The sequence below is a fragment of the Monopterus albus genome, unplaced genomic scaffold (assembly GCF_001952655.1).
Source record: "Monopterus albus unplaced genomic scaffold, M_albus_1.0 scaffold56.1, whole genome shotgun sequence".
NCBI lineage: Eukaryota > Metazoa > Chordata > Actinopteri > Synbranchiformes > Synbranchidae > Monopterus > Monopterus albus.
The window spans coordinates 2150195-2160345 of NW_018127936.1; the positions used below are offsets into that span (position 1 = coordinate 2150195).

At 39.3% G+C, this 10151-nt stretch overlaps 1 protein-coding gene across 2 annotated transcripts in view; it reads right to left on the minus strand.

The window, feature by feature from the left end:
* clip1a (CAP-GLY domain containing linker protein 1a) overlaps positions 1 to 10151 on the minus strand; it is a 23684-nt gene that overhangs the window by 5602 nt on the left and 7931 nt on the right. The window contains exons 7-15 of one of the 2 annotated variants that reach the window (XM_020602384.1): positions 8441 to 8545; positions 6362 to 7270; positions 6152 to 6268; positions 5776 to 5833; positions 5553 to 5636; positions 5247 to 5403; positions 4854 to 5019; positions 4452 to 4664; positions 889 to 3342 (exon numbers count right to left, since the gene is read on the minus strand). In XM_020602384.1, the coding sequence (XP_020458040.1) occupies positions 889 to 3342; positions 4452 to 4664; positions 4854 to 5019; positions 5247 to 5403; positions 5553 to 5636; positions 5776 to 5833; positions 6152 to 6268; positions 6362 to 7270; positions 8441 to 8545 (4263 nt within the window). The remainder of the gene's footprint in view (positions 1 to 888; positions 3343 to 4451; positions 4665 to 4853; positions 5020 to 5246; positions 5404 to 5552; positions 5637 to 5775; positions 5834 to 6151; positions 6269 to 6361; positions 7271 to 8440; positions 8546 to 10151) is intronic. The other variant, XM_020602385.1, reaches the window with a different exon arrangement.

The following is a 10151-nucleotide window of genomic DNA, read 5'->3' on the forward strand; positions in this document are numbered from 1 at the left end:
TGTGCCCTTTCACACTGCAAAAGCTGTTTAAGAATGGTTTGAGGAACACAACAAAGAGTTCAAGGTGTTGCCTTGGCCTCCAAATTCCCCAAATCTTAATCCAACAGAACAACTGTGGGACATGCTGGAAAAAAACAAGCACGACCCACGGACGCCCCCACCTCACAAATTAAGGAACTTTGTGGATCTGCTGCTACTGTATTGTGTCAGATAGCAGAGGACACTATCTTGTGGTGTTGAGGCTTTGAGAAGTCTGAGCTGTTATGGCATGAAGGGGACCCTACACGGTATTAGTCAGGTGGTTTTAATGTTGTGGCTGATTAGAAGAAAACAATTAGTAGACATTCTAAAATACTACACAACCTGTGGCCTCAGAACGGATACTGACAACCCATTGACTTGTGAGTCCAATAAGGAAAGTGGTAATTCTTTAAAAGGTAGTTTGTGTAGGACTTTCTCAAATCCTAAATGATGGTAAATCCATTAGTCATTGGCATGTGTGATGAAACCTAATTTCACAGCGGTATGTTGAGAAATCCTTGCATCTACCTTTTTTTTTTAATAACAATATTAAAATATACAATCTAAAAATAAAAAATAAAATAAAAAAATCACACACACACTCACACCATCTGATTGTGTGTGTGATCAAGTTCACCTTAGATTTACATTATCACCTAATGTTAGATCACGTTATAAGCCCACAGGAAAAGGCTGGGAGTTCAGGGTAATAAACAGCAGTTAGTAAGTAGAAGATGAAAGTTAGACACGAAAATAAAAGGAAAGTGGAAAAGGAGACAAACCAGCAAGCATGCAGTGACAACGGTGACACAGCCCCAGCCACCATAAGGTGTGTGATTACAGTAATTACTACTGGAGGAGGAATACCTCAAGCTGCTTAGAAATAGCATTGTTTAGTTGGGACTCGAGCTGCCTGACTTGCTGGATGGTTTCATCTCTCTCCACCTGCAGGGCATCCTTCTGAGCTGTAAGAGTTGAGATGTTGGAGGACATCTCTTTATTTACAACGACAGAAGCTGATACATCCGCAACAGCCTTCTTGTATTGCTTCTCCAAAAGGTCTTTATCAGTCTGTAGAGCTCCGACATCAACCTCTAGTTGTTTCTGGCTAGCCTGCAACGTCTTTAACACTTCAAGGAGCTTTGACTGTTCCGCAAGCCAGTTTTCCTGGCTTGTGTGGAAAGAATAAATGTCCTGCTCTAATTTACACTGTCCAGCTAAAAGGTCCTCTTTCTCTGTGGTCAGGAAGGTCATCTGTTTATCCATCTCCTTAAGCTTAGACAAAAGATGTTCTTTATCTTCTATCAACCGAGTGGCCTGTTGCTCTTGCTGCTTCAGTTGTGATTTCAAAGCCTCCACGTCCACCATCAAAGACTTCTTTTGATCATCAGCGTTCTTAAGGTTAGAAGAAATCTCTTCATTTTCTTGTGCAACTTTGGACAATGCTTTCTGTAGCTCTTGAATTTGTTTGGAAAGCTCATCCTTGTCAAATATTACTTTATTCCTTTCACTGGACTCAGCCTGTAGTTGGATCTCAACCAGATGTTTGGCCTCTGACAATAAGTCAGTCTGATTTTTTATCTCCTGGATCTCCTGCAACAGCCCCTGGTTCTCTTTCTGCAAGGACTGAACTTTTGTGTCAGCCTCAGACTGCAATGACTGCAGATGCTGACAGTCTTTTGTAAGATTTTCCACTTGTTCTGCAAGTTCTAAATGAGTCTTCTCAAAATCCAATTTTAGTTTACAATTCTCTTGAACAAGTTCAGTCTTGTGCTTTACAAGAATTTCAATATCAGAGTTATGGTTCTGTAGTTCACTTTGTAGCTCAGCCTTTTCTTGTTTCAAAGAGGTCACTTCTGCTTCAACCTTTTCTTTTTCAAGTTTGGTTTCCTCTATCATTGTTGTTAAATGAGACTTCTCTTGAATAAGGTCAGCATTAGCTCTGGAGTAACTACCCAGCTGATCCTTAATTGTTCGGATATCACTTGCTACTTTATCTTGCTTAACAGAAAGAGCATTTTTCTCAGATATGGCTTTTGTGTACTTCTCTTCTAACTCACTCTTCTCCTCTGCCAAATGCTCATAATCCAATTTCTGCTGCTGCAGTGCTGAATCCAGGTTCATCTTTTCTCTACGAACAGCATGGAGAGTCATCACTGTTTCAGAATTCTGAAGGTGAAGCACTTGCTTCTCTTGGTCAAAAGATGATAACACTTCTTTAAATTTCTTGTTGGACTCAGACAGTTGTTCTGTTGAGAGTTGAAGCTTCTCCTTTAACTCTTCTATCTCTTTGAGGAGCGCTTCCTTCTCATTACAGGCTTTCCTTTCTATTGCAAGCAAGTCTTCTTTCTCCTGCAGAAGATGAAGTCTCTCAGAATCTGTTACCTGATTACTTGTCTTAAAGTCTTCCAGCATCTGGACCAGGCTAATTTTTGAGGCTTTAAGTTCTTCACATTCACAGACAGAGCTCTCCAAGCCTTTCTTTGCAACACTGAGCTTATTCTGGAGCTCCTCCTTTACCGTCTCAAGGCTCTTTTTGTCCAACACAGCAGAACTGAGTTCAGAAGACATCTGCAACTTCTCTTTTGTAAGTGTTTCTGTGAGGGCCTGCAGCTGGGCATTCTTCATTGTAAGATCTTCCTTTTCCAAGTTCAAGGAATTAAGTTTTGCCTGCAACTTGACAATCTTAGTGTCAAGAGATTTTTTTGCATTTCTAGCAGTATCCCTCTCTAAAATTAGATCATCCTTCTCACATGTGAGCTTCAACTTGCTTTGGTTGAGGTCTGCCTCAAGTCGGTTCCTCTCTTGGCAAACACTTTCATAATCCTCAAGTAGATGCTTCTTTTTAGCCTCAATTTGCTGGATGTCCTGTTGATGCTTTAGGAGCAAGTCATTCTTCTGTGCATTTTGACTCTGAAGCTCCTCAATCTGAGCCTCGCATTCACCTTTAGCATTGTTCAGGTTCTTGTTTTCATTCTGTAATTCCTGAAGAAGATCTTTGTGCCTCTCCAGCTCCTTGATCAATGAAACCCTCTCTTCATCTGAGCACTTGTTGTTGGCGAGAAGTTCCTCTTGATGTTTTGAAAGCTTATCTCTGGTTATTAGCAATTCTTCATTCTCGGCTGAAAGCTCCTGGTGACTGATTTCAAGGGCACAGACCTTAGTCTGCAAACCTGAAAGTTGAGCCTGCAGTTTGCCTTTCTCAGCCTGAACATCCTCACTTTCCTTATAAATAGTTTCCAGATCTAGACTCTGCTTTTCCAGCTTTTTGGACAACTGTTCAACATCATGCTTGTAGGAATCAAGCTCAGCAGAAAGACGCTGGGAAAATAAAGATGAAAGGGAAAAAAGGAGGGGAATATATATACACACACAGGGAAAAGTAAGATGAATCCAAAAATAAACCAAGCAGATATGCACATAAGTGATATGCAACTATAAAGGTTAAGCTGCAGAAGCATCAAAATGGCAAAAGATCACACCACAGCTTACTCCACAATGATTTTCAAAAATATAAAGTGGAACATTTTCACTTCAGTTCTTACTTTGACACGATTACATTGATACCAACAAATTTAACAGGGATATGAACAGTGACTGCTGGAGTGTATAACTACTATATCACTTCCAGCACTTATTTGAAGTACTATGGCGGTCTACACAGGTATTTTTATGCGTTTTGTCATTCTGTATTTGAATTTTCACTAAATTAATAAAATAAAAAGGGGAACAAACTGTATAAGCCAATGTTACTGAATGCGATGTAGAAATACACATAAACCTAACTTTTTGTCAGAAAGTGAAAATGTTCTACTTAAAAGTATCAGGCTATTAAGCAATGCTAGCAAGGGTACATATATGTAAAGCAATAAGGCTTTTTTTTTTTTTACAATAGCAATTAATAATCTTAAAATATGCTAAATACACAATTTTATAACGTGTACCCCTGCAAGCATGTAACCCATGGCAACATCCAATACGGAGCCAAGATGAACATGAAAGAAGATGTTATTAGCTTTAATGTTTGGGGAAATAAAAATAAAAAAACCTATCACAAATAATCTGTATGGTGAGAGAAAATGTAGTTGATAACATACATTAATGATAAATGAAGACAAACTGTTACAAGGTTGCACAGTCTACCATAACGTTCTTGTAAAGCTTGGTTTCAATTTTTTGTTTTACTGTTTAAACTGGTGTAATGTATATATAGTGTTTAACTTCTTTGAGCAAGAATTGTTTAAATTTTAGGATATCAAATCTTCATCTACAAAAAGGATAGCTGTCATTTTTCTGATGATTTTTAGTGATGAACACCAGTGTAAAATCAGTAATAGTAAAACCCATAATAAATAAATAACCTTTTTACATAAAGAAATAAATATATCGATTCAAATAATTTGATTATATCTGTGTGAATTTGTGCTTACCTGAGCCTGTTCCTTGTACGGCTGCAGCTCAGACACCAGCTTCTCTAGCTCCTGAGTTTGGTTCTTGGAGGAGCAGAGCTCCTGCTTCAACTTGTTAACCTGACTCTTTAGCACCTCAAGTTCCTTCACATGGAGCTCCGAGGCTTGTGAAGATTTCTCTTGAGAGGCCTTCAGCTCCTCAGCCAGTGTCTCACCCTGTTTAACAGTCTTCTCCTATAAAAACAGGAAATGAGAAAGACAACAACTAATCACATTACAACATTTGCCTACCAGTGCGCGGACACTTGAATGAAACAAATGAGAGATTGTATTTTAAATACAAAGTTTAAAATAATTTTAAGTATTTTAAACCACAATTGCAATCTCTAAAAACCAATTTCTTGACTGCCTTTCAACACTAACCAAGAAGGCAATCTTTTCCTGGAGGCTACTTATTTGAGATTGATGTGTTTCCTTGGTTTCTTTTAGCTCCTGCTTTTTGTGTGACTGTTCCTGCTGGAGCTGTTCATTCAAGTGTGCCACCTTCTCCTTCTCTTCTGCAAGCCGACTCTGTAACTCCTCAAGCCTCCTGTGTGACAAAAAAAGAAGGTGTCTAAGGACCATGTTCATTGAAAGCTTAGAAAATTGAAAAATAAATTCACTACAGCATGTGGAGAAAAACAAGAGATATACATATTGATTATAACATGTCATAGGATAAGAAGTATCCAGATCTGATAGTATTGGTATAATCTGTTTTAAGCAGAGTAACAAAGTCATACACAGCAGGAGCAAATAACAATAAAAGTGTTGTACCTTTCTTTCTGTATGAGGTCTTCATTCATTTTGGTCAGTTGTACTGAACTATCACCAGATGCCTTCATCATGTCTGAAATATCATTTTCCAGCTTGCTTTTGTCCTTCAAAAGCTGCTCAAGTTTTTCATCTGCAGCCTTCAGCTTCCTCTCCAGCCCTGATTGAAGGCAAGTTTGTTCAAAAGGATTAAAGGTCATTACTTAAAGAGAAAGGGGGAAAGCTATATATATACACACACACCACAGCAATGATTAAAGGTTCTTTCAAATAATTTAACATCAAATAATATAGTTTTAATGTTCTCACCACTAAGCTGACTTCTTAGAGACTCTGACTCTGTGGTCAAAGATACAAACTGGTCTTCCTTCTTACTGAGCTTCTCGAGTGTTTCTGTAAAAACACAAACTACATTTTAGATCTTAGAAGCTGTAGAAAGTAGAAAATGGCCAAATTGTAGCCAGTGATGATAAAAGTTGGGAGGAAAAGCATTTTACTATCTGAACAAAGAACAATTGCTAATATCATTTACCTTGCATAGTTTTTGCTGATTTAGTCTGCTCCTCTGTGCTTGTGGCCAACTTTTGTTTCTGTGGAGAAAATACTTTTGCGTATATTTCTTAAACAGACAAAATTACAAATCAAAATTTCAGAAGTGTAATTTTCCTAGTTTGTACTCTATTTGAAATGCAGTATGTTTAGTAATGAACCAAACGATACACTGGACAAGTAGATAGATACTAGCTGATATTAGCTCATTCATACTTATCAGCTGATAAATAAATAAAAGTGACGTTTGTTCATCAGAAAGCACTGAACAGTGACTTCAGTGATACAGAACAGTGAAATGCTAAAGAAACAGAGGTACAGTATTGTAACGACTTCCAAAATTACACCATAAGCCTCACCAGGCCTCCAAGCTCCTGCTCCAGGGTGTCCTTCTCCTGCTTTACAGTAGTTAGACTCTCCTGTAATGAGAGGACTTCCTTCTGTTGGCTCTCCAACTGAGAGGTCAGTTCACTAACCTATAACACATCAAGTAAAGCAATACAATAGACAACAAAGTAAAAGCAAACAGGAAAGAAATATGAACATTTAAACAAAAAATGACAACCCACCTTGGCACTGTGGTCGTTTCCTTGGCTCTGAGTCTCCTCTAACTGACTCTTCAGGGTCACAATCTCCTGGGTACTTTGTGCAATTTGACTGCGCAGGGCCACCACTTCTGCCATCTGCTCTTTGGTTTCCCTGTCCTTGTCTTGGGCCTGTTGTGCCAGTATTGCTTCTTTCTCCTCAAGCTCCTTTACCCTAAGTTCGGCAGCATGAAGCTTCCCTAGAACATCTTCCATCTCCACAAGGTGCTGCTCCTCTGCTTTTTCTCCACTGGACTGCAGTGACTCCTCCAGTCGCTGTTTGTCCTCAGTCAAAGACAACAGCTGTGCCTTTAGTGTCTGCATCTCCTGAGCCCAAGCTGTGGCGGCAGCCTCATGTTTAGTTCCAGCTTCCTCTAGAGCCAAACTGTGTTCTAACTTCATCTTCTCTAGTGCACTTTTTGTTTCTACAAGCTCTTCTGTCTGTTCATCTGTGCCTTTGCTGAAAGACACCTTCAGCTCCTCCATGGTTTGCTGATGAGAGGCAATAGCAGATTCCATCTTGGAACGCCACTGTTGAATAATCTCAGCATTCTCCTTCTCAGCCTGGCTTAAACGCATCTGCAACTGCTCCTTGTCACCAGACAGCTTTACAGATGCCGCCTGAAGCTGGGCAACCGCTTCGCTATGGGTCTTCTCTTGAGCCTCTAGTGTCTCCTTGTATTTTGCCAGCTCTTCTTGCTGCTTAGCTTCTTGAGAAGCCAACTGTTCCCTCAGAGAGTTTATTTCTTCCAGAAGGGGAGAAAGAGTGGAGTTTGAGTTCTCAGGGCCCTGCTGGGTCCCAAGCTGCAGTTTCAGGTCAGCTACTTCTCTTATTCGCAGCGAAAGGTCCCTCTCAAGCTCCATAATACGGGATCTTTCTGACACAGTAGCAACCTTTAAAAGCAAAAATCTTGCATTTAAAACAAACAAACCAAAAAAAAAAAAAAAGTACCTTTTGGACATACTGAACCACTGTGGACTAACAAAAGACATTATATTTAACTGTTAATGAGCAACTGAAAAACTGGTAAAATCATCCATAAGAAAGAACCTGGCAATAGTAAAACTGTTTTCTAAGACTGAACCTATTCAATTTGCTCTTGACTGCGTAGGGTATATAAACTTTGATCCCCAAAACAGTGTTATACTGACCTCTTGTGGCTACAAATAGAGTATGGTCCAAATAAAGGAAGTGAACACTGAAAGCATATATGGAGCTCCACTAATGTGCAAGACACCTTCCACCATCCATTTAACTAAAAATCTTAATCATCAAATGAATGTAATTACTGACTGATTTAGGAGAATGATTACCTAACATTTTTAATTTTGTTTGTTAATTTTGTTTCTTGATAAAAAAAAAAAAATGTCAGAAGAACCTGCAGAATCGATGGCCCTCAGCCTCATAACACATATTTTTAATGATCCTCTAACTATAATACTCCAGGGCAACACTGGGATGCATAGTCTGGGAGGTGGAGCAGGTTTTGGACTAGCAAAACGCAGGGACACCAAATAAGCAGGACAAATGGATGCTCGGAAAGACTGGGAAAGTGGAACACAGGATAACCGAGAAAATGATTAGCTGGGACAAGGGAGAGCTTGTCTGTCTGGTTAAGCAGTGATACCAGTAAAACAAGAGTGAGTTCAGATTGGGAAACGCACTGGAATATAGTACAAGTAAAAGAGCTGTCACTCAAGACAGCTGAAAGATGATTGTGGTTATTTTTTGACAGTTATAACAGAAATGTATACTTCTCAATGTAAAAAAAACATTTGATTTAAATAATGATGCAGAATTTGTAAATCCAACTCTACACAGGATGGACTGTTTTCAAATTGAGGTTTCAATAAACATATGTATTGATTTACTTTGCTGTCAAACCAGGAGTAGACATTTTCACTGGAAAATGCATTTGTGGGGTTCAGTCACCACAAGGCCATACAAAGCAAAGCTCCAGTTATTGTTCAGCACCTCTCTGTACCCCTTCAAATTTTTTAGCTACTATCCCCAGCCCAGGCCCTCTTTTCTAATGCAGCACACTGCAGAGCACAATTCATTACCCTAGTGTCTTCTAACTCTCTTTGGAGTTTCTCAGCTTTGGTCTTTTCAAAGAGCAGGCTCTGTTCAAGCTCCTTAATGTGGGCATGCTCCAGTCTGGTCTGCGTCTGTTAGTAAACAAGGGGGAGAGGAAGAAAACACACCAGTGCCACCATCACATGCCAGCCCAACACAGACAGAGAGGGAGGGAGACAGGAGAGACGATGAAGGGTTTTGGACAAAGATAATAGTGATGGTGTGTGTGTGTGTGTGTGTGTGTGTATGACTGTTTGGGAAGAAGGTAATGAGTTGGGATGAGGAGAGGTGGATGAATGGAAATGGGAAGATACCCCATGCAGAGCATTCAGGCTGTGCCATAAATAGCTGCATATAGGGAATTTTCTGAAAGAACGGTGAGAAATACAAGACAAGCAGCAAGGGGGGGAGGGTGCAGAATGAATGTGTTGGAGGCAGTTTAAAAGTAACTGTGCAAAATTGACACCTGGTGTGCAAAGCACATTGACTGTTATCATACACAGAAAATCTGATCATGTGTGTCAAGCCCACAAGTAAATTAAATAAAATGACTCTGTATCATGGGGAGAAAGCAGTGATGGTTGTTTCCTGACCAACACTAACACAAGGTCAGTTTGTGATTTGTTACACATCTTTTTTAGGATTAAGTTTTTGATTTTATACTGGTAAACTCATAAAGCCTCAAGTGTTCAGTACCCACACTGCTTCCTCTTTGATGATAAGGCCACTGTCCACATTATATAATGAAAGTACTGTATAGGAGAACACAAGGTGTTAGACCACCATGTGCAGGATTTGTTACCAAGAGAAATCAATTAACACAGGAGCATGTGGACCTCATGAAACAAAAAAGGATTCCCATTTAATTTCTTGGTATTTTGTGCTATAAAAGGGTTTTCTGGCAACTTAATGAAGCATTTCCTGGCACATTCCTATGCTTTTTGTCTTACATGTTGTCCAGTGTATGTTCACATACAAGTTTCATTTCCAAAAGGGAAACGGTACCAATTTTAAATGTTATGCCAATGGTCTATCCCAGGTAATACATCATTAGGTCTTCCATGGACACCATTTGACAAACTGGACTGTCGTATCTAAATAAACAGCTGATATGCCACATTCAAAAGGTAATAAATGAGGCAAGGAAGGATGTGATTATGAAACTATAACATACATGTGAAGGCTCACTGTACATTACTTGGGTACTTTCAATGTAAATGTTTTCCTAGACACTATAATTACAATGCAGCCTGGAACATGTATCTCTGTATAAAAGTTACATTTTAATCCTTAGTCCCATTTGACTGCAGTGGGCAGACTGAGTTAAAATGTGTGATTGGGCAGTGAAATGACAAGGGAGCATTTCCAGTGGTTCCATGCTGAGCACTGGACCAACATGTAAGACAGGGTCGAGAGGGAAGAAGAGTCAATATCACATCACTGAACAGGAAGGCACTGACGGTTATAGCATAACATTAGTACACCTTCAACAGCTTGAAGTGAATAAAGCATTTTTGAGTTTGGCCTGTTTTTTGTTGGAATTGTTAGATATTTTTAGTCAGATAGATATTGGATAGATACTTTATGTATTAGAAATGTTTAGTGGAGATAGGATGTCTAGTTAGACTGTTAAATGCTTAGGCATGCTTATGAGTTTCTACAGGGTACATCTGGTCAAGGATAACTAGAGAGAAGAGT